Source organism: Cherax quadricarinatus, chromosome 21 (assembly GCF_038502225.1).
Source record: "Cherax quadricarinatus isolate ZL_2023a chromosome 21, ASM3850222v1, whole genome shotgun sequence".
NCBI classification, from domain to species: Eukaryota; Metazoa; Arthropoda; class Malacostraca; order Decapoda; family Parastacidae; genus Cherax; species Cherax quadricarinatus.
Window position 1 is genome coordinate 41,180,099 of NC_091312.1, and position 24,982 is coordinate 41,205,080.

Here is a 24,982-nt window from a genome sequence, read left to right on the forward strand (position 1 = left end):
CGTGTTGTTGTCTCCTGACCTGTTTTGCTGACTCAACCATTTTTAAAACACTGAGGGGAGTAACACCACCTGACTTTCCTTGAGTTTATAGATATATTTGGCTTTTTCTGCTATGATTCTCTCACTGTACACTGGTCAGCTGAATATAGGTCAGCTACTAAAACATTAACCTTGACTATTTAACTATTCACTTCTTTCCCAAGACTGTCACTGAGGGATAACCGTCCTATACCTTGGAGTTTTATACTGTTGATTTGACGATGTCTCCTGTGTTTCCCTCTCGTTAGCACTGGTACAGGTGATATGATGGTGGTACAGATATGATGCTACTGTCAACAGATGAACGTCAGTAAAGATGAGAATTTCACTTCGCTAGTTGTACGTCTGGCAGTAGCGGCTGTTTGAATGCCGGTCAGCCATGTTTAAAGGCTCAAATCTTTCCCTCGTTTGGCACTGACGAAAAAAGTCCTACAGACCTGTCATTTCCTTGGAGATTTAGTTGATCAGGTTTTCTGCCATGTTGTCTTCCCGTTAAACACTGGTGCAGTTGATTTGTAGGTCAGTTATTTCACTGTAGTGGAAAACGTCTCATGTCTGGTTCACGTCTGGCAACAGCAGGTCTGGTACTTGAATGCCAGTCCCTCTTTTGTCATATTTAGTCCATTTCGTTGTCGTCACCGTCAGTTTTTATGTCACTATAGGTTCCTTGCATGTTGTTGCAGCAGTACTTGCCAACTTGGCCATCACTGGAGTTCGGATAGGCCCAGGGGACGGCAAGATGTAGGAGCAGCCTCACCAGCCCTCACCAACATCAAGCTCGATTGTGTGGGGTAGGCTTAAAATATTTGTAGTCATAATGGTCCTAATGTAGGGTGAGAGGTGAAAAGTATTTATTTGTAGAAAGTCATGTGGGAGGTATGGCATCCTGCCTGGCCACTTATACCCACTTTGACATTAAGCTCCCTAGAGCGATAAAATGCATATATAGTTGTTATGGGGCTATAGGACCCATCATGTATTTATAAGTAACAGTTACTCTGGAATACCTAACGAGGTTAGGGAGCAGAAGAGATGTCGTGTTTGAGAGCAATGTATGGTGTGCATATTATGCAGAGAGAATTCGGAGTTTAGAGATTAGAAGGAGGTGAGGAATCACCAAAAGTAGAGTATTAGTCAGAGGGGTGAGGAGGGGTTCTTGAGAAGGTTTGGACATTTAGAAGATGGAAACAAAAATATTAGGTAATTGAAGACAGATGCAAAATGTTGCCACAATAAAATGTCACATTAATTGGATCTGTGTCCATTTACCTAACATTTTGTTGGTAATTCTACTATCATTACTAAACGGAGAAAAATAGGGTGAGTATGAGGACGTATAAATCTGGGGAAGAGGGAAGGAGGGGTAGGAGCCATCCAAGGAAAGGTTGGTGGGAATGAGTAAGGAGGTTTCGAGTGCTAGGGGCTTCGATATCTAACATGCTTGTGAGTGTATTAAATACGAGTGAGTGAAGGCAAATGGTTTCTATGATTTGACGTGCTGTTAGAGTGTGAGCAAGATAACGCTTACGAGAGGATTCAGAGAAACCTTTTAGCCATACATGAGCCCTGGATGTGAAAAGTACAGTGACTATACAGTAGTGATCAAATTAATTGGGGCAGGAGTAAATTTTGTGATTATTCATGTCTGAGTCTCCGGCTTAATGTAGTTTGGGTTCTTTTCTTTACAGAAGAGTTTGCTATCGACTTTTGGCACCCAACCAGCTTTGACATTACCCTGCAACTCTCGTCAGTGCTACAACAGCTGTTGTTATGTAAGGCTATTCCTGGTAGCATGCTCCATGAGTGAATATGGTTTTGCCAAATTCTCCCATTCAATTCATGATTACTGTTGAAATTCATGATGGAAGTTACACATAGGAAGCATGCAAATATTGTAGCTCTTAGAAAATATACTGATTTGAGTACCAGACAGATCGTCAAAAATTTGAGCCTAGCAAAGGCAACTGTTGGTCGGATTCTGAAGAGAGATGACGACACTGGTGATAGTGGAGTTCTGCGTCGAGGAAGATGTGTAGAAAAACGCAAGACGACACCTCACGATGACAAAGTTATCATAAGAAATAGTGTGAAGGATCCCAAGAAAACCAGCAAAGATCTACAGAGAGATTTGGCTTCAGCTGGCGTAAATGTTGATTCTTCAACTGTTCGACGAAGGCTCCTTGAAGTTGGCAGAACTGCCAGAAAGCCGGTAAAGAAACAATTATTGACTGTTGCTATAAAAAAACTGCTGAAATGGGCACTCGATCATAAGGAATGGGTGATAGATGAATGGAGAAAAGTTATATTTTCAAATGCGGCGCATGTGTACGGATCAGTGGTAATAAGACGGAGCCAAAGCGAACTTCTTCAGAGTGAAAACATTTAAAAAACGCCAAAACACCCACCTAAGATGTTTTGGGGTAGTTTGACTGCGCAGGGCCTTAGACGGCTTGTTATTGTTGAGGGAACGATGAACAGTGACAAATACAAGGCAATCCTGGCAACTCATTTACTTCCCACTGTGAACAGATTTTTCGGATGGAGATGGCATTTTCCAGCAGGATCTTGCTCCATGCCACACTTCCGGAAAAATGCTGACATTCTTTGAAGAGAGTGAGGTAAGCGTTGTAAATTGGTCTGGAAACTCTCCTGGCCTCAACCCAATTGAGAATCTATGGCAATAACCAAACGCAGAATCGCGAAACAGGACTGTTCAGCTGTTGAGAAGGTAATTGCTGCTGTTATTAGGACCTGGTACCACAAGGAAGAACTTCCCAAGATGTGTTCAACATAGGTCGATTCTATGCCAAAGCGTGTAGCAATGATTATGAAAGCAAAGGGTAGTCATAACTCTTATTAAATCAATTATCTGTCACATCATTGCCGTGTATTTTTCAGATAAACAATAATTTTCCAGATAATTGTCTTACTTCATCACTGTCCCAATTAATATGCACACTACTGTACTCTGAAGGAGAGGAAAGAATGTTGCTATATGGAGGATTATCTGAACTGTGATGTCTGCATCCTTCTGGTAAAATTGTGACTGAGTGACACAGAAAGTGTCACTCAATCAGGTAGGGTCACCCTACCTCCGTGGCAGTCAGGCGGGATGCTTAAAATGAAAAGGGTAGAATGAAAGAGGGTAAAGAAGCTAGGAATGATGACTCAAGACAGTAATATTAAAAACAAGTGGGGATATAGTCTCCAGGTAAAGTCCAGGAGCGGTTGGTGCTTTTATTTAATAAATGTATGAAAGAGGGGAAGGTACCTAGGAATTGGCAGAGAGGATGCATAGTTCTTTTGTGTAAAGGAAAAGGGAAGTAAAGAGAGCGTAAAAATTATAGGATTATAGGAGAATAAGCCTGTTGAGTATACCTGGTAAGGTGTATGGCAGAGTTATTATTGAAAGAATTAAAAGAAAGATGGAGAGCAGGATCGCAGATGAACAAGGAGGCTTTAGGAAGAGTAGATGTGTGAACCAAGTGTTGACAGCGATGCATTTAAGTTAACAGTATTTAGATAAGGGTAAAGAAGATTTTTGTTGCAATTATGGATTTGGAAAGGGTATATGGTAGGGCGGATAGGGGAGCAATGTGGCAGATGTTGCAAGTGTCTGATATAGGTGGTAGGTTACTGAAAGCAGTTAAGAGGTCTTACGAAGATAGCGAGGCTCAAGTTAGGGTATGCAGTGTTTAATATAATTATAGATGGGGATTTAAGAGAAGTTGCAAAGGCTGGTGGACGAAATTGGGAGCGTATATAAAAGAAGGAAATTAAAAGTGAACATGGGAAAGAGCAAGGTGATGAGGGCAACAAAAAAATTAGGTAATGGAAAATTGGATATCAGAGTGGAGGGAGGGAGTATGGAGTAAGTGAATGTGTTCAGATATTTGGGAGTGGACGTGTCAGCAGATGGGTCTCTATGAAAAACGAAGTGAGCCATAGAATTGATGTGGAGAAAAAAGGGGAGTATGTGAAAGTATAGTGGTACCAACGTTCTCACATGGGTGTGAAGCATGAGTCGGAAATGTTGCAGCAAGGAGGTGAATGGAGCTAGTGGAGATGTCGTGTCTGAGGGCAATGTGCGGTGTGAATATAAGGCAAAGAATTCGTAGCTTGGAAATTAGAAGGAGGTGCTGGATTACTAAAAGTTTTATCCATAGTGTTGAAGAAGAGTTGCTGAGGTGGTTCGCACATTTAGAGAAGATAGAACAAGATAGGGTGACTTGGAGGGCGTATAAATCTGTATGGGAAGGAAGTCGCGGTAGGTGTCATCCTAGGAAAGGCTGGAGGGAGGGGATAAAGGAGGTTTAATGTGCGAAGGGCTTAGACATCCAGCAAGCGTGTGTGCGCGTGTTAAATAGAAGTTAGTAGAGGCAAGTGGTTTATATGAGTTGACGTGCTGTTGTAGTGTGAGCAAGGTAACATTTATGAAAGGATTAAGGCAAACCGGTTAGCTGGACTTGAGTTCTGGAGGTGGGAAGTACAGTGCCTGCACTATGAAGGAAGAGTGTATATTTGCAGTTTTGAAGTGAAGTACCGGCACACCTCTACCAAGACAGTGATGGAGTAAATGATGGCGAAAGTGTTAGGAGGGAGAAGACTGAGGGAAGAGTATGCTAATTGTTAAGCGTTTTAAATCACTTTCGAAGTTCACTGCATGTGGCAGGATTTGATGAAATAACTTATCATTATCCTTGTTTCCCGAAATATGGGATTGACCGCCTAGCGTCGGCTAGGCGCCCATAACGTATGTGAGATCTAGCTGTAACTTTATGAAAAATTTACAAAAAGAAGGGAACAGAAGGCCGAAAGTGATGACTCTTTAGGAAATAGCTTTCCAAAAATTACTTTTAAATGCCTATTTTATTTCTGTTCTGCTTGTGGTAAGTGCTGGGTGAAATGGCTGCAAGTTATCAGCAATAAGTAATATTATGCTTAGAGTGATGAACGACACAGCTTCCAGTTATCAGTAATTAGTAATATTCTACCTAGAGTGATGAACGACACAGCTTCCAGTTATCAGTAACTAGTAATATTCTACCTAGAGTGAGTGATGAACGACACAGCTTCCAGTTATCAGTAATTAGTAATATTCTACCTAGAGTGAGTGATGAACGACACAGCTTCCAGTTATCAGTAATTAGTAATATTCTACCTAGAGTGATGAACGACACAGCTTCCAGTTATCAGTAATTAGTAATATTCTACCTAGAGTGAGTGATGAACGACACAGCTTCCAGTTATCAGTAATTAGTAATATTCTACCTAGAGTGAGTGATGAACGACACAGCTTCCAGTTATCAGTAATTAGTAATATTCTACCTAGAGTGAGTGATGAACGACACAGCTTCCAGTTATCAGTAATTAGTAATATTCTACCTAGAGTGAGTGATGAACGACACAGCTTCCAGTTATCAGTAATTAGTAATATTCTACCTAGAGTGAGTACTGAACGACACAGCTTCCGGTTATCAGTAATTAGTAATATTCTACCTAGAGTGAGTGATGAACGACACAGCTTCCAGTTATCAGTAATTAGTAATATTCTACCTAGAGTGAGTGATGAACGACACAGCTTCCGGTTATCAGTAATTAGTAATATTCTACCTAGAGTGAGTGATGAACGACACAGCTTCCAGTTATCAGTAATTAGTAATATTCTACCTAGAGTGATGAACGACACAGCTTCCAGTTATCAGTAATTAGTAATATTCTACCTAGAGTGAGTACTGAACGACACAGCTTCCAGTTATCAGTAATTAGTAATATTCTACCTAGAGTGAGTGATGAACGACACAGCTTCCAGTTATCAGTAATTAGTAATATTCTACCTAGAGTGAGTGATGAACGACACAGCTTCCAGTTATAAGTAATTAGTAATATTCTACCTAGAGTGATGAACGACACAGCTTCCAGTTATCAGTAATTAGTAATATTCTACCTAGAGTGATGAACGACACAGCTTCCAGTTATCAGTAATTAGTAATATTCTACTTAGAGTGAGTGATGAACGACACAGCTTCCAGTTATCAGTAATTAGTAATATTCTACCTAGAGTGAGTGATGAACGACACAGCTTCCAGTTATCAGTAATTAGTAATATTCTACCTAGAGTGAGTGATGAACGACACAGCTTCCAGTTATCAGTAATTAGTAATATTCTACCTAGAGTGAGTGATGAACGACACAGCTTCCAGTTATCAGTAATTAGTAATATTCTACCTAGAGTGAGTGATGAACGACACAGCTTCCAGTTATCAGTAATTAGTAATATTCTACCTAGAGTGAGTGATGAACGACACAGCTTCCAGTTATCAGTAATTAGTAATATTCTACCTAGAGTGAGTGATGAACGACACAGCTTCCAGTTATCAGTAATTAGTAATATTCTACCTAGAGTGAGTGGTGAACGACACAGCTTCCAGTTATCAGTAATTAGTAATATTCTACCTAGAGTGAGTACTGAACGACACAGCTTCCAGTTATCAGTAATTAGTAATATTCTACCTAGAGTGAGTGATGAACGACACAGCTTCCAGTTATCAGTAATTAGTAATATTCTACCTAGAGTGATGAACGACACAGCTTCCAGTTATCAGTAATTAGTAATATTCTACCTAGAGTGATGAACGACACAGCTTCCAGTTATCAGTAATTAGTAATATTCTACCTAGAGTGAGTACTGAACGACACAGCTTCCAGTTATCAGTAATTAGTAATATTCTACCTAGAGTGAGTGATGAACGACACAGCTTCCAGTTATCAGTAATTAGTAATATTCTACCTAGAGTGAGTACTGAACGACACAGCTTCCGGTTATCAGTAATTAGTAATATTCTACCTAGAGTGAGTGATGAACGACACAGCTTCCAGTTATCAGTAATTAGTAATATTCTACCTAGAGTGAGTGATGAACGACACAGCTTCCAGTTATCAGTAATTAGTAATATTCTACCTAGAGTGAGTGATGAACGACACAGCTTCCAGTTATCAGTAATTAGTAATATTCTACCTAGAGTGAGTGGTGAACGACACAGCTTCCAGTTATCAGTAATTAGTAATATTCTACCTAGAGTGAGTGATGAACGACACAGCTTCCAGTTATCAGTAATTAGTAATATTCTACCTAGAGTGAGTGATGAACGACACAGCTTCCAGTTATCAGTAATTAGTAATATTCTACCTAGAGTGAGTGGTGAACGACACAGCTTCCAGTTATCAGTAATTAGTAATATTCTACCTAGAGTGAGTACTGAACGACACAGCTTCCAGTTATCAGTAATTAGTAATATTCTACCTAGTTATCAGTAATTAGTAATATTCTACCTAGTGAGTGATGAACGACACAGCTTCCAGTTATCAGTAATTAGTAATATTCTACCTAGAGTGAGTGATGAACGACACAGCTTCCAATTATCAGTAATTAGTAATATTCTACCTAGAGTGAGTGATGAACGACACAGCTTCCAGTTATCAGTAATTAGTAATATTCTACCTAGAGTGAGTGATGAACGACACAGCTTCCAGTTATCAGTAATTAGTAATATTCTACCTAGAGTGAGTGATGAACGACACAGCTTCCAGTTATCAGTAATTAGTAATATTCTACCTAGAGTGAGTGATGAACGACACAGCTTCCAGTTATCAGTAATTAGTAATATTCTACCTAGAGTGAGTACTGAACGACACAGCTTCCGGTTATCAGTAATTAGTAATATTCTACCTAGAGTGAGTGATGAACGACACAGCTTCCAGTTATCAGTAATTAGTAATATTCTACCTAGAGTGAGTGATGAACGACACAGCTTCCAGTTATCAGTAATTAGTAATATTCTACCTAGAGTGAGTGATGAACGACACAGCTTCCAGTTATCATTAATCCTTTCGTAATAGTGTTGAAACTATGCAAGTAATCAGTTCTATTTTTATTAATGAAACAATTTTCTTGACAATTACATTTCTTATAGTCATTTGTTTAAGAAAATTTGTTGGTTCATCTTATTTTCAGATCTGACCTCCCCATCTCCCCCTTTCCCTCTCCTTCCCTTCCTTTCCCTCTGTCTCCCTTACGTTCCTTCTTTTCCCTCTCTCTCCCTTACCTTCCCTTCCTTTCTCTCCATCTAGTTAAGCCTCCTACTCTCTCCTTCCTCATACTCTTCCCTCAGTCTTCCTCTCCCTCCTTTTAACACTCCCTTTTTTTTCTCTCACACAACACCTCATTCTCTCATCCTCCCACTTAGTCTCCCTCATTCTTCCTCCCACTAAGCCTCCCTCTTTCCCTCCCACTAAACCTCCCTCTATCTTATTCCCATTGACCTTCCCTTCTTTCCTTCCTTCCCATTGAAACTCCATCCCGCTAAGCCCCTCTCTTTCTTTCTTTCCCCCTTCTCACTAAGTCTCCCTCTCCCTCCCACTATCTCTCATTCATTCTCTACCAACTTTGTTAGTCTCCATTCACTAACATTCCCTCCCACTTGCAGTTCTCTTTGTTCGCACTAACCCTCCTCTCTCCCTCCTCATAATCTTCCCACACTCTCCCTCCCACTAATCTTCCCATACTCTCCCTCCCACTAAGCCTCCCACACTCTCCCTCTCACTAAGTGTCCCACACACTCCCTCTCATTAAGCCTTCCTCATACACCCTCCAATTAAGCCTCCCTCTCTCTCTCCCTCTCTCTCCATTCCACTAAGCTTTCCTCTCTCTCCATTTCACTAGCCTCCCTCATTCCCAACTCCCATTAACCATCTCTCTCCCACTAAGCATCTCCCTCCCACTATGCATCTCGCTCATACTAAGCATCCCCCTTCCACTAAGCATCCCCCTCCCACTAAGCATCCTCCTCCCGCTAAGCATCTCCCTCCCACTAAGCATCTCCCTCCTACTAAACATCTCCCTCCTGCTAAGCATCTCCCCCACTTAACATCTCCCTTCCACTAAACATCTCCCTCCCACTAAGCATCCCCTCACATTAAACATCTCCCTCCCACTAAAAACCTCCCTCCCACTAAATATCTCCCTCCCACTAAACATCTCCCTCCAACTAAACATCTCCCTCCCACTAAGCCTCCCTCACTCTCCCTCACAGTGAGTGTAGACAGTGTGCCTCACTCCCTCACCTGGTCCCATGTTCGACCTCACGTCATCAACGGGAAGGTCACGGCTAAGACCTGGGTCCCTGAACAGCAGAAGCGGCAGTGAACATCATGTGAACACCCGCTGAACAGGCACTGAACAAGCTGTTTACACTCGGTGAATACCCCACGAACTATCGCTGAGCAACACGTGAACACCAGCTGAACAAGAGGTGAACAAGAAGATTAAAACAAACTTGGTGAACCGGTGAGCTACGTTGAACAAAAGGTGGGAAGAAAATTGAGAACATCTAGTTTACTGGAGGTGAACAGATCTTGAACATCTTTCCTAATGAGTGGTGAACAATCCATTAAATAAGTGGTGAACGTTTAGTAAACCATCAACAAATATTCATTGAACGCTCTGTGAACACTACGAATTCGTGGAGAACACTTAAAAATTAGTGAATACTGTCAACATTGTCAACTTTGTGAATACTGTGAACATTATGAACAATGAGAGCTAAGCACTGTGAACATAACACTATGAACATAACAATATGAACATAACACTGTGAACATAACACTATGAACATAACACTGTGAACACAACACTGTGAACATAACAATGTGAACATAACACTGTGAACATAACACTGTGAACATAACAATGTGAACATAGCACTGTGAAAATAACACTATGAAAATAACACTGAACATAACACTGTGAACATAACAATGTGAACATAACACTGTGAACATAACAATGTGAACATAACAATGTGAACATAACAATGTGAACATAACAATGTGAACATAACAATGTGAACATAACACTGTGAACATAACAATGTGAACATAACACTGTGAACATAACAGTGTGAACATAACAATGTGAACATAATGTGAACATAACACTGTGAACATAATGTGAACATGACACTGTGAACATAACAATGTGAACATAACACTGTGAACATAACAATGTGAACATAACAATGCGAACATAACAATGTGAACATAACAATGTGAACATAACACTGTGAACATAACAATGTGAACATAACACTGTGAACATAACAATGTGAACATAACAATGCGAACATAACAATGTGAACATAACAATGTGAACATAACAACGTGAACATAACACTATGAACATAACAGTGTGAACATAACAATGTGAACATAATGTGAACATAACACTGTGAACATAATGTGAACATAACAATGCGAACATAACAATGTGAACATAACAGTGTGAACATAACAATGTGAACATAATGTGAACATAACACTGTGAACATAACAATGTGAACATAACAATGTGAACATAACAGTGTGAACATAACAATGTGAACATAATGTGAACATAACAATGCGAACATAACAATGTGAACATAACAATGTGAACATAACACTGTGAACATAACAATGTGAACATAACACTGTGAACATAACAATGTGAACATAACACTGTGAACATAACAATGTGAACATAACACTGTGAACATAACACTATGAACATAATGTGAACATACCAATGTGAGCATAACAATGTGAACATAACACTGTGAACATAACAATGTGAACATAACAATGTGAACATAACACTGTAAACATAACAATGTGAACATAACACTGTGAACATAACAATGTGAACATAACAATGTGAACATAACAGTGTGAGGACTGTAAACGCAACATTGTGAAGTTTGTGAACTCTGTGAACATTGTCAATGATAGGTGATTGCACTGTCATATGGTGAACACTGTGAATATTTGCCGAACTCTGCAGCGCACTGGAGACCACTTAACACTTACTTGCAAATCACTTGATAAAAGTGGCACTGATGTAACAAGTGAAAATAACAGGAAATGAATGGAACAGTGTGTCACCACAGGTGTGGCACTAGTGAGAGTGATGACAGGTGTGGCACTAGTGAGAATGATGACAGGTGTGGCACTAGTGAGAATGATGACAGGTGTGGCACTAGTGAGAATGATGACAGGTGTGGCGTAAAATGGACACCATATGCATAGATCAAGTACTTTTTGTAACCCACAAGACTTCAAAGTTCTTAGTTGTTCCACAAGACTTCAAAGTTCTTAGTTGTTTTTCTTGAAGACTGTTACTACATGTTAGTTATACTTTATGTTATTTCGATAAACTAGATAAGCAATGTGGTGTTTTGTAAATGACGTATTACGCACCTTGAACTAAAGTCTCACGTTGAAGGTTTTGCTGTTACGAATGCTTCTAAAACTGTCTTCTGAGACAGTTTCATTGAGAATCTAAAAAATTTTTCATCGTATAAGTTGTTGAGAGTACTTACTGCATCGTCAAGCAGGTGAAGCTGTACACTAACTTAGCTGTAGTCGCAGGGGTCCAGAATTCTCTCATGACCCCGCCTCTCAATTGCTCACAAATGGTCAAACTTTATTTCTTTTCCCCATGTAACTTATCGTACCTTCTTATGAAACGGTGTATGGAACTTGCTACCTGACGTCCCAGTGTGTGTGTGTGTGTATATATATATGACGGTGTTTTTCATACTTGATTGGAGATCCACTAATGCCCTTCTGCAACTACAAGGACACACCAGTCACAACTCCTTTTATACGCTTACTTTACCAAAGATTAACTTTGGCAGCACAAGTACTGTTGGGGAACATATCAAACACTTGACTTCGTGGTTTCTCGTGGGGCGACAATCAGCTAATACTTGCACTCAAATAATCTTCGTTGATGAGCATGTAATCCACTATAATATGGTTCACCGCTTCAGCTCACTTATTGTACGTGACTCTTCAGAGACAAAATTGGTGCTCAAATTGAAGGAGCTCCCAGATATATTAGTGAGCTCACTAATTCTCCAGATACATAATACTGATGAGCTCACAAGCAAACTTCAGCAGTGTTGAGATGAAGTTATAAAAAGAAAAGAAAACTGCCTTTACCTCAGGATTGCTGCTGATATATAGGAAAAAAAAAGTCCAAAATGCAAGTTAAATTTAAAACCGAAAACTCTCATGTTTGAGATTCAATATTTAGTGTTTGGTGGTCTCGAGTCTCTCTTCCACCCCTCCCCCCCGAAAAAAAAGAAACAAAAGAAATAGGAACTGGAGCGAGAAAGAGGAGAAGTACAGTAATATTAAGTGATGAAAGATGAAGTGACGTGTAGCATAATCATATTAGGAAATATCACGTGAAAATTTAGTGAGATTAGCATGGAATGAAGTGAAAAATATATGAAACGAAGAGAATTAATTACAAGATTGCTGCTGTGAGCATCCGCATTTTTGGACTGCCGGGAGGATGTTTTAACACAAATTATTATCTGACATCGTATTTCCCCAACTTGTGATGATAGATTTCATCGCTTCAACTGAGTAGTGACATCGTCTGAACATCATCTGGCTAATGAGATCAACATGTGCTGAGTGACATCAAGCAACAGCTGAGAGAGGAGGTTGGATGTCCCAGGAAGGAGGATGGATGTCCCAGGGAGGAGGATGGATGTCCCAGGGAGGAGGATGGATGTCCCAGGGAGGAGGATGAGTGTCCCAGGGAGGAGGATGGATGTCCCAGGGAGGAGGATGGATGTCCCAGGGAGTAGGATGGATGTCCCAGGAAATAGGATGGATGTCCCAGGGAGGAGGACGAGTGTTGAGGCCAGACAGAGCAGCTCCAGCACTGGTTAAATCATTTCAATACAGAATGTCATGTTGCCCCACGTGCAATGCAGTGCTCCATGTTGCCCCACTTGCAATACAGTGTTTCATGTGCAATATATTATCAGTATGTCTCTCTCCTCGTTTTCTTTCCATCCTTACCTAACGACGTGCTGACACATTGTACACGTTCAGCGTTCCAGGGCCCCGTCTGGGGCTCGCTTATCAAGGGTTACAGAGCCTAATCAAGGCACTTAAAATTAACATTGCCTTTAGATACTATGGGGAGTCATCGTCATTCTTAAGCAACACATCAGTGACCAGTATCTCCTTCCCAAGGGGGAGATGAGATGAGATGTGAAGCAATATAGTCTAAGACTTGACAAGGATGGTTCCCCATCGCGCATTAGTAGGAATAATGACCGGACTCTCTGAAATTCATTAAAAGAACAAAAGTTAAAGCAAACGTTATAAGAGGAAAAAAGTTTTAGAAATTACCAAAATATATAACAAACTAGAAGTTGAGATAAAGACACTAGTAGCAGAAGATATTGTTAATGCAATGTTTTCCCCAAGGCAGGGCTTTATCGAGCAATTCTTGATAAGGTCCAGCCTTGGGAGAAACGTATTGAGAGGATCCTCTATCAGTACATTGTTGACTTTTGTCATTGTTTACTTACTAAAAGCATATCCAGTTCCCTCGATTATTTCGATGATGGAACACTACACAGGCTTCACAAATAATAAAATCAACTGTAGCTGGTGTCTCTGTGCTCGTAACAGGAGTGATTGCTTCTCACTTTTTACTTAGATTATTACGTTAGGTTGGGTTTAAAAACTATCTACTACAATAGAGATGGTAAGACTACAAATCACCTATACACTTAATAAAATATAATAGGATTAAGGTATCTTATATACATCTCAAATTATATACACAGATATACACCTCTCATTGCATATGCACACTGATAGATGCACAGAAAGAATGAAATCGGATAATACCGTGACTGATACAATACACAACTAACCAGCACATAGAAGACTGAAACTATTAAAGCTAAATGGTTATAACTATAACCATAATTTTGAAAGGGGGTGGACCAGTAAGCCAGCGGAAGGCCTCGGTCATCTGACTAAAAGATCCAACAGCAGGTCATCATATGACTAAGACCCGTGTCAGGAAACACTTGTCCTGTTTCCTGACAAACCTTAGCTAACCTAACCTAGTAGTAGTAGTAGTAGTACCAGTAGTTGTTGTTGCTGTTGTAGAGAAAGAAGCGTACATGTTTCAGTATACAGTAGAACCCCTGTATCCACTGTTTCAGTATCCACTGTTTCAGTATCCACTGTTTCAGTATCCACTGTTTCAGTATCCACTGTTTCAGTATCCACTGTTTCAGTATCCACTGTTTCAGTATCCACTGTTTCAGTATCCACTGTTTCAGTATCCACTGTTTAATGTGGCCCATAAATACTTCTTAATTTATCATGATCATATTCCCAAAGCACAAGTGGCAGTTCTTCAGAGCCTAAGACAAGCCGTGAAGTGCTTCCTACTAATGAAAAAGTGATAATTCTCTACTTATTGGGAATAATTTATCAATTAAACTTTATAATAGGTATGTATAGGACTTATATAGAGTGTTTGCTACTATGCACGATTTCTGTATCCACGGCAGGTCCTGGGAACGTGTCCCCCGCGGATATCGGGAGTCCTACTGTATATATACTCAAAGGTTCATTTATTTTAGTGTATATTCACACGAATAACCCACATATAGGAGATAATCTTATGACGACTTTTCAGTACGACTTTTACCATTAACTAGTCACACAGAAACACGAAGGGAATGGAGCCAAAACAATGAATCCCTTCTTAATAATTTAGAAATTTCAGAGGAACTGGGTGCTAGCGACCACAAATCAATTACATTTAGCATTAAATGGAAGTATGATAGTAGCGATAACTCAGTAACAGTCCCAGATTTTCGCTTAGCAGATTACGATGGGCTTAGAGAACACTTATCATCTGTTGACTGGGGTAACGAAGAGAGCTATCAGTATGACAGTTTTCTGAACACAATACATGCTGCTCAAAGAACGTTTATCCCATATAAAGAAATTAGATCAAATAGAAATGACCCAAAATGGATGAATAATAGGCTCAAATATCTACTAGGGCATAAGAAAGGAATTTATAGGCGTATCAGAAGAGGCGAGGGTTATCTTATGAATCAGTATATTGACATTAAGAGGGACATTAAAAAGGGGATAAGAAAAGCTAAAAGGGACTATGAAATTAAAGTTGCTAGGGATTCTAAAACTAACCCAAAAAGTTTTTTCCAGGTATATAGAACAAAAGTCAGAGATAAGATAGGTCCCCTTAAAAATAACTATGGGCACCTTACTGACAAAGAGATTGAAATGTGTTCGATTTTTAATAATTATTTTCTCTCAGTTTTTACACAGGAAGACACTAACAATATTCCAGTAATTAATTTTTATAGTGGGCTAGAAGAAGATAAATTATGTAACATCACAGTCACTAGTGTAATAGTTGTGAAGCAGATAGACCGACTGAAGCAAAATAAGTCACCGGGTCCTGATGAGGTTTTTTCAAGGGTTCTTAAGGAATGCAAAATGGAACTCTGTGAACCATTAACTAATATTTTTAATTTATCTCTTCAAACAGGTGTAGTGTCTGATATGTGGAAGATGGCTAATGTAATTCCTATTTTTAAAACAGGGGACAAGTCGTTACCGTCAAATTACCGCCCAATAAGCCTGACCTCAATTGTAGGCAAATTACTAGAGTCAATTATAGCTGAGATTATAAGAAGCCATCTCGATAAGCATAGCTTGATTAATGATACTCAGCATGGATTCACAAGAGGTCGGTCTTGTCTAACTAATTTATTAACTTTCTTCAGTAAAGCTTTTGAGGCTGTTGACCACGATAAAGAATTTGATATTATTTACTTAGATTTTAGTAAGGCTTCTGATAGAGTTCCGCACCATAGACTGTTAAAGAAAGTGGCAGCTCATGGCATTGGGGGAAAAGTGCTCTCGTGGATCGAGTCATGGCTCACTGACAGGAAGCAGAGAGTGTCCATAAATGGGGTTAAATCCGAGTGGGGATCTGTAACAAGTGGCGTTCCACAGGGATCAGTCTTGGGCCCGTTGTTGTTTATAATATATATCAATGATCTTGATGAGGGAATTACTAGTGATATGAGCAAATTCGCCGATGACAAAAAGATAGGTAGGATAATTGATTCAAACGTAGATGTTATGGAACTTCAGGAGGATTTAAACAAACTCTATTCTTGGTCAGAAAAGTGGCAGATGCAGTTCAATGTAGATAAATGCAAGGTTCTGAAGCTTGGGAGTACCCATAACCCTAGTACTTATAAGTTAAATGATGTAGAACTTAGCCATACAGATTGCGAAAAGGACTTGGGGGTTATGGTGAGCAGCAACCTTAAACCAAGACAGCAATGCCTAAGCGTACGTAATAAGGCAAATAGATTACTGGGATTTATATCAAGAAGTGTAAGCAACAGAAGTCCAGAGGTCATACTGCAGCTTTATACATCATTAGTAAGGCCTCACCTAGATTATGCAGCTCAGTTCTGGTCTCCATATTACAGAATGGACATAAATTCGTTAGAAAACATTCAGCGTAGGATGACTAAACTAATACATAGCATTAGAAATCTTACTTATGAAGAAAGATTGAAGACTCTTAAGTTACATTCACTTGTTAGACGAAGAATGAGGGGAGACCTGATCGAAGTGTATAAGTGGAAGATAGGTATTAATAAAGGGGATATTAATAAGGTCTTGAGGATGTCTCTCCAAGAGAGAACCCGCAGTAATGGATTTAAATTAGATAAGTTTAGATTTAGAAAGGACATAGGAAAGTATTGGTTTGGAAATAGGGTAGTTGATGAGTGGAACAGTTTACCTAGTTGGGTTATTGAGGCTGGGACTTTGGGTAGTTTCAAATTTAGGTTGGATAAGTACATGAGTGGGAGGGGTTGGATTTGAGTGGGACTTGGGTGGCATTGAAAATTGGGTTGGGCAAATGTTTTGTTAGTGGGATGAATTGTAAAGGACCTACCTAGTATGGGCCAACATGCCTCCTGCAGTGTTCCTCCTTTCTTATGTTCTTATGTTCTTATACGACTACAAGACTGTTGCGGGACGGGAGTAATGTAACGAGGGGGCGTAGTAGTAGTAGCAGTAGTAGTAGTAGTAGTAGTAGTAGTAGTAGTAGTAGTAGTAGTAGTAGTAGTAGTAGTAGTAGTAGTAGTAGTAGTAGTAGTCGTAGTAGTCGTAACAGTATTAATAGCAGAAGCAATAGAGGAAGTAGTGCTAGACCAAAAGAAAATTGGAACACTGCAGGAAAACTAGTGGCCTACGAAGACTGGACCAAATTCCACCCCCCATCCTACCCCCATCCATAGCACAGAACATACCTAGACATGACAGGAAGGCGATGAAAATTAGACAATGGCAGAGAGTGAAATTCAAGTGTGTAGGAGCAGATTTGACCATTTTATGAGTAACATTTTGTGAAATTCCGATTCCCGTTTAATTATCACGAATTCACGATCAAAACACAAGCGACTGACTCTTCTAAATGGCTACAGTATTTAATTGCTGATGCATCTTACGGCCAGAATGGGACCCGTTTAGTTTAGTCTGTTTATGCGAAATTTTCAGTGCCATATTTGCTTTTCTTATAGGATTGTAGAAACTTTTAAATTTAATATAACTGCAAGTAGAAAATTGGAAAATAATTTAAACTCGTGTTTTTAAATTTTCCGGAAGAAGTGATGCCAGAGGCGTCCATCTGTCAGCTACAGTTTGCCGATACAATATAAGATTATCCTTTATAACTCACAATACTTTATACAATCAGCTTCACATTTTAAAACCTGGTCAGGTATCACTAAGTGAAGATTCGTAGAACAACTGACACGTGCAGGTGTTCTCTGTTTCATTAATATATGCACTATTCCTGAAATTGATTTCCAAGAGATCGCTGGACAGATCTTCAACTTGACTATCACAGATATTGCTGAAATATTAACTCACTTAATTTTAGGTTACAGATTTACGTACGAGTATAAGAGTACACACACGAACATGGTGGTGATAATGGTGGTGTGGTGATGGCAGTACGTGGTCTGGTGGTGGTAGTGGCAGTCGTGATGGTGATGGACACGTATATACACAAACATGTATATGTATCAAACCACGTACTACCATCACCACACCACCACTATCACCACCATGTTCGTGTGTGTACTCTTATACTTGTACGTAAATCTATAACCTATAATTACGTACGCTTATATAATATATATATATATATATATATATATATATATATATATATATATATATATATATATATATATATATATATATATATATATCATATAGGATTTAATGACCCTGGAGCCATCAATAGGTCTTAATTACCCTGGAGCCATCAATAATTCTTAATTACTGGAACCATCAATAGGTCTTAATAACTGGAGCCATCAATAGGTCTTAGTGACTGGAGCCATCAATAGGTCTTAGTGACTGGAGCCATCAATAGGTCCTAATGACTGGAGCCATCAAGAGCTCCTAATGACCCTGGAGCCATCAAGAGGTCTTAATAGCCTACGATCTATCAGTAGCTCTTAATTACCTCGATGTATCAATAGGTTTTGTAGACCCCTCGCCATGAATAAGTCTTAATGAGCCCCTCGCCATCAATAAGTCTCAATGACCCCCTCGCCATCAATAAGTCTTAATGACCCCCTCGCCAACAATAGGTCTTAATGACCCCCTCGCCATCAATAGGTCTTAATGACCCATGTGCTATCAGTAGGCATTAATGACCTTCGATCCATCAATAAGTCTTAATGACCCCGTGTCATCAATAGTTTATGACTATGAAACTCAGTTCATTATGACTAGACTTCTTTCATTTAGCTTGCAAAGACATACTTAAATTTAAGCATGTAATGTTAGCATTATCTCTATAGTTGAAGCAGCCGGCAACATTTCGGAATAAATCACAGAGCACCTCAGGTAGAGCCCCATGTAGATACTATCCTCCGATCAGTGTTTAAGGGCCAAGCCGATATACTCGTGTATATCATACCGATATACTCGTGCATATCACACCGAAATACTCGTGTATATCATACCGATATACTCGTGTATACCATACTGATATACACCCCGTGGATTTTATCCAATAAAATGTGTGTATGACACGCGAGCTGCTTCATAATTCAGTCCGTGACTCCAGACTGCCTCGCGCTATCCATGATTTACGAGTACTTGTAGTGTAGCGCACAATTTATATATTTAAAATATACAGAGCATTAATATACAAAAAACTCATGAATAGAAAAACAGGTGAATATGACTCAGCCGAGCCCGTGACAGCCAGTACAATAAAAGATGGACAGGAGCGTGCAGCAACTAATGCAACTCCTCCCCGCCCCCCAAAAAAAAATGAAATCACTCTTCCTGACTGCCATCCTCGACGATTTCCTGCTTTTCGTGAATAAAATATACACGCTCATAAATGCTCTCGGAAATATCCTTTTAGCAGCTGTGGAAAACCAGGGTTTCATGAGTCTGAGGAGGGATTTTACGTGTATCGTCCCTGGTGGGAAGTGTGGAAATTGTCAGCTGCGCTCTGAGACCCAACTCGGCCACCTCACTACACCAGAAATTTGCTGGAAAATTGAAGGACATCTCAACTTTCTTGATATTAATGCGTCGTTTTCTAGTAGCGTCTCTCATTTTTTTTATCGAGAAACTGCGCGATACTGCATTGCTCGATAATGTGTTTCAGTAAGTCAGTTTTAGTGGAGCCTCATATAAGGACACGTTGAGGGACGGGTATTAATAAAGGCGACGTTTTCTCTCTGTGTCGAGTTTTATCAAGTCAGAGCTTGATAAGACTTACAGAGATATTTGGTTTAGAAAGACACGTAAGTAAACACTATGACATATTTATTAAAAAACGTTTCAATCCTGTAACCTTGATCACCCTGGTGATCAAGGTTCCAGGACCGAAACGTTTTCTAATAAATATCTCATAGTGTTTGCTTACGTGTCTTTCTAAACCAACTTGTCGGTATTTATTACCAAGGATTATACCACACAGATATTTAGATTATTTCATTGTGTACCTCATATCCAACCTGTGGATAGTAGCATAAGAACATACAGACACACCTAAGTTCTAGGAACAAGGCCTCCGAAAGGTTAACAGGAACGCATCAGGATTTATATCTACAGTTCACTTATCTGTTAGAAGCAAAGTTAAGAATTTACTTAATATATCTGGTAACTTACTTTCATTAATAAGATATATTGACGTGTCAAATTGGTTATTATACTATCTCTGTATTCCTTAATAAGTGGATCATTCTACACCTCTGTAGAATGATCCACTTATTAAGGCGTCATTTACAAAGCAGTTTCAGTGCTGTAACAGCATATGTTACGCCGTCACACGATGAAGAATGTATTTAAAAGTTTGAGAAGATATATTACTGTTATTTTATGATGTACGAGATGCAAACTAGAGTTTATTAAGAAAATTTTGTTTAAGTAAACAATAACGAGATAAAGCCCTTGTTTACTGCCTCTGCTAATTACTGGTTCCACCCGTCACTCGTCACTCCCTGTCACCCGTCATTCGTTCTTACCCGTCACTCGTTACTCCCTGTCACCCGTCATTCGTTCTTACCCGTCACTCGTTACTCCCTGTCACCCGTCATTCGTTCTTACCCGTCACTCGTGGTCACCCATCATTTGCCTTCACTCGCGGTCACCCGACACTCGTGGTCCCTCGCCACACGCTGTCATCCGTCACTCGCTGTTACCTGTCACTCGCTGTAACACGACATTCATGGTCACCCATCATTCGCCGTCACTCGTGGTTATCCATCACTCGTGGTCACCCATCATTCGCGGTTACCTGTTAATGAAGGTCACCTGTTAATGAGGGTCACCTGTTAATGAGGGTCACCTCTCAATCGGGTTTACCTCTCACTCGATTATTGTCTCAACTTTCGTATCTCTTCTTTGCTTCCTTCTCTCTGCTTATTTCTGTTTTATTCCTCATTCTCTCCCTCACCTACCCAGATATCCCTTTCCTGATCACCAGTTTTCATCCTCACATTCACCCCCTTACATCCACCCTTTCTACCTCTCTCTCTCTCTCTCTCTCTCTCTCTCTCTCTCTCTCTCTCTCTCTCTCTCTCTCTCTCTCTCTCTCTCTCTCTCTCTCTCTCTCTCTCTCTCTCTCATTTTTATATACTGCACATGAATGGTATACAAAACCGACAAGATTAAGAATTAAACACAAGTGCAACTCCAAGGCTGAGGGACTGATAACCTCCTCTTTTGTGTATAGTTCTACAGTCTTCACAGTATGTTCTTGTATTACTGATAAAGCCACTGGATGGCGAAACGTCTACAAAAAGAAAAAGTGATACTCAGATGTGGCTCATGTGTCTAATCTTTTCATATAATTTTATTTATCCGACTTCAGTCTCATTTAAAATTATCCAAGCAATATCCTTAATAAATATTTTACACATCTGTGTTTAACCTGAAATACAGTAATATACGTATGTATAGTTTTAACAGGAAGAAACGAGTCAGCTCTGCACAAGTCAGCTGTGTTTACATCAGTAACAGCCACATGTGTTATGAAACTCCTTCAGAATATGCCATCATTCGAAGAGCGAATATGATCACTAAGGGAATCATGTCCTTGAGAAGGGCACAGCCAGAGTGAAGCTGCTGATGGCTGCCCGTCTTATGGTATAGTAGCCATATCTTCGCAGGCCATTAAATTCGCCCGGGTAGATAACCGCTGCGACTCTTCCAGCTTAGTATGGCTTCCGACATAACTTCGACGCTAAAAACTCTGTTAAAAATTGCAATGTATTATATATATATATATATATATATATATATATATATATATATATATATATATATATATATATATATATATATATATATATATATATATATATATATATATTAATGAAATCGCGAAACAAGTGATTTTTTAATCATTAAGAGAACTGTGGCTAGCCAGGATTCGATACTGCATCACCAAGCCCAGCCCTGTGAATCACATTTTACGGTTGTCTATCAGTTGCAGACGACAGATATAACATGGAAGGATGATGGGGGACAGCTATCTATGATAGTGGTGCATGTGCAATGCAAGAGAGAACCGGTGACTTCGGTAATACAACCTTGGCTGTCAGGAAGGTATGAGATTCATCTTGTCACCTGAGCTTCTTGGCTGTACTGCTTGTAAGATTCATCACATAAATTTTGAAAGCCGCCACCGAGTCGTTTTTCACTCCCAGGTAGAGGTAAGGGTTATATATGGAAGCAGGGGATGAGACACTGGATGCAGGGAGGAGAGACAGGAGGCAGGCGACGAAACACAGGGGACAGAGCAGGGGTGAGGCAGAAGAGGCGGCAGGAACTGAGAAAGGGTGAGGCAGGATTATTATTATTATAATCAAAAAGAAGTTGATTATTATGAGGGTGAGGCAGGAGCGAGGCAGGAAAGAGGCAGCAGGGGTTGAGGCAGAGGAGGCAGCAGGGGGGTGAGGCAGTGGAGGCAGCAGAGGGGTGAGGCAGGAGGTATATGTGTGTGTGGGAACAGGCAGGTGGCGGGCGGGGAGCGGCAGGACTATCGGCAGGCGGTGGCGACGCCGAGGCTAGAACCCTGTTTCGTGCCCTCCTCTGAACCCTTGTGTGAACCCTGTTTCGTGCCCTCCTCTGAACCCTTGTGTGAACCCTGTTTCGTGCCCTCCTCTGAACCCTTGTGTGAACCCTGTTTCATGCCCTCCTCTGAACCCTTGTGTGAACCCTGTTTCATACCCTCCTCTGAACCCTTGTGTGAACCCTGTTTCATACCCTTCTCTGAACCCTTGTGTGAACCCAGTCTCGTGCTCTCCTCGGAACTTACTCTCTTACCGTCCTCAGAACACACGCCCGTACCGGCGTATTATCCACGTTAAATAGTTCACATTCTCGTACCTACCCTGTTCTTCCCTCGTTCCTCATACGATCTCTCCTGGTCGTTCGCTTGTTCTTATACATAGAACAAGCGGTTGTGTTGTACTTGCCGTACCGAGCGACCGCCTGTGGCTGCTGCTTCTCATTACAACTTGAGGGAGACAGGGCAGTATACCTGGAGAGGATTTCTGGGGTCAACGCCCCCGCGGCCCGGTCTGTGACCAGGCCTCGCTTACAGAGCCGAACGATTAGAGTATTGTATCATTTAGCTGTGATCTTCAAGGGAGAGAGACATGATGCTTCTGAGAGTCTCTCAATGCAAAGATATTTGAGCTGTCCTCCTACTGCTGTAATTCAACTTTCTGTTCCTCCTTTTCTTACAGATATAAGATGAATTTAAGTACAGGGCATTAAGTAATGGCTCGTATTAGTGAACATTACACCTTATCTTCTTAACTCTCATAAACATTGCACTCTATATTCTTAACTCTCATAAACATTACACTCTATATTCTTAACTCTCATAAACATTACGTCTGTTTGCATATCAGACCATTTTTATCGCCTCCTATTTTGTATTTATAGTTTTTACCGCTGTGGTATGTTACAATTTATTATTTTATGGATATAGAATAACTTGGCCTAGCCTGATCTCATACCGAGCCGCGGGGGCGTTGACCCCCGAAACTCTCTCCAGGTAAACCCCAGGTAAACCGAACTTAGAAATATGCTGCAAGCCAGATGTGAGTCTGTGAAGAAATGACGTAGTTACTAGGAGGATGTGTTGTGGTATTTTGCAATACATCAGAAAGCTTGTCTCCATCTATCACTCGGAAACAGAATTTTGGTAATGGGTTATGTAGCATTGTGCATATGGCACTACTCATGCATATTGTCCCGTGAATCTTGCCCAAGGTACATAAGACAAGCATTGAAAAGTTGAAGACGATCTAATAGGACGTTCTTGAGTATGTATTTTTTTTTTTATATTTTATTTAAAATAAACAGTATACATGTATATCACACATTGACGTAATCACAATACATAAAACCATTTATAAGAACACAGCATCCTTATAACTAACGGATGACAACGAAAATGTTGCCGAGAATGCTCTGAAAAATAGGAAAGTTTCCCCTCGTTAAACTTAAAATACCATAAATCCGTAGTTTTTTTATATCAGTTTACATTTCCCATTTACATTCTATTTAAATTCCTCTACAATCCTGTAAGAAAAACACTTGCTTTTTATCATTATAAAAAATCCAGTTAGACAAAAATAATGACAAATTTGTACCCCACATAGGTCGAAATTAATACAGTAATATTCCTATTAAGATACACCAGCATTTAGGGTTTGGAGCTGATCTGAAGAGGCATTCTTTAGGTATCACAAAGAAAACAATTTGCTTATTAAAACTGTCAAATTGAAATTTAAGCAGGTCAAAATAAGTGACAAACTGTGCTTTAGTAACTTCCACGAATTGTAAAGGTTTGAAGCCGATCAGAAAAGACATTCTGCAGTAATTGATATGATTTCATTGATTCCAAGTTTATTTTTTTTAACTATGAAATTTTAAAATTATATTTGCTAGTACTTAAGTGTTATCATCAATAATATAGAAAGTATCGTCACTAAAATTTGAAGCCAATCTGAAGAAGCATTTTTTAGGTAACGAATACAAAATTATCACTATTTACTTAATAAAATTGGCAAACTGGGACCCGTGGCAGCATAAGTCTTGTGTTCGGGAAACTACACCAGTGGTGAAAATTTGAAGCCGATCTGATGAGTCATTCTCTAGTTACAGCACATATTCCAACGATTTTACTACATCAACAAATTTGCTAGCATGCAAACGAAGCTTACTAAGTAGCATCCTGGAAAATAATGCGTCAGCACTGGCTTGGAGTTTTACGACTCACTCGCCATGGGTTCAATCCCCACCCGTTCCCTGGTTTGTTTACAATCGTGTTATCGCGATTCCGTGAGTCAGTTCAGAAGACGTAAAGTGAAAATTATTTAACGTGATTTAAAGGGAGTAAAAATATCACAGAATTTTGGACATAAAATGGTCAGATCTGCTCCTACGCTGCTGAATGTCA

At 39.8% G+C, this 24,982-nt stretch overlaps 1 protein-coding gene across 5 annotated transcripts in view; it reads left to right on the forward strand.

The window, feature by feature from the left end:
* Fer1 (48 related 1) overlaps window positions 1-10,217 on the forward strand; it is a 69,575-nt gene extending 59,358 nt beyond the window's left edge. For 3 of the 5 annotated variants that reach the window (XM_070087408.1, XM_070087406.1, XM_070087407.1), the window contains exon 7: window positions 1,707-2,919. In XM_070087408.1, the coding sequence (XP_069943509.1) occupies window positions 1,707-1,846 (140 nt within the window). In that variant the 3' untranslated portion in view covers window positions 1,847-2,919. Of the gene's footprint in view, window positions 1-1,706; window positions 2,920-9,131 lie in introns of those variants that run through there. The other 2 variants (XM_070087409.1, XM_070087411.1) reach the window with 2 other exon arrangements.
* Window positions 10,218-24,982: the final 14,765 nt, after the last annotated feature.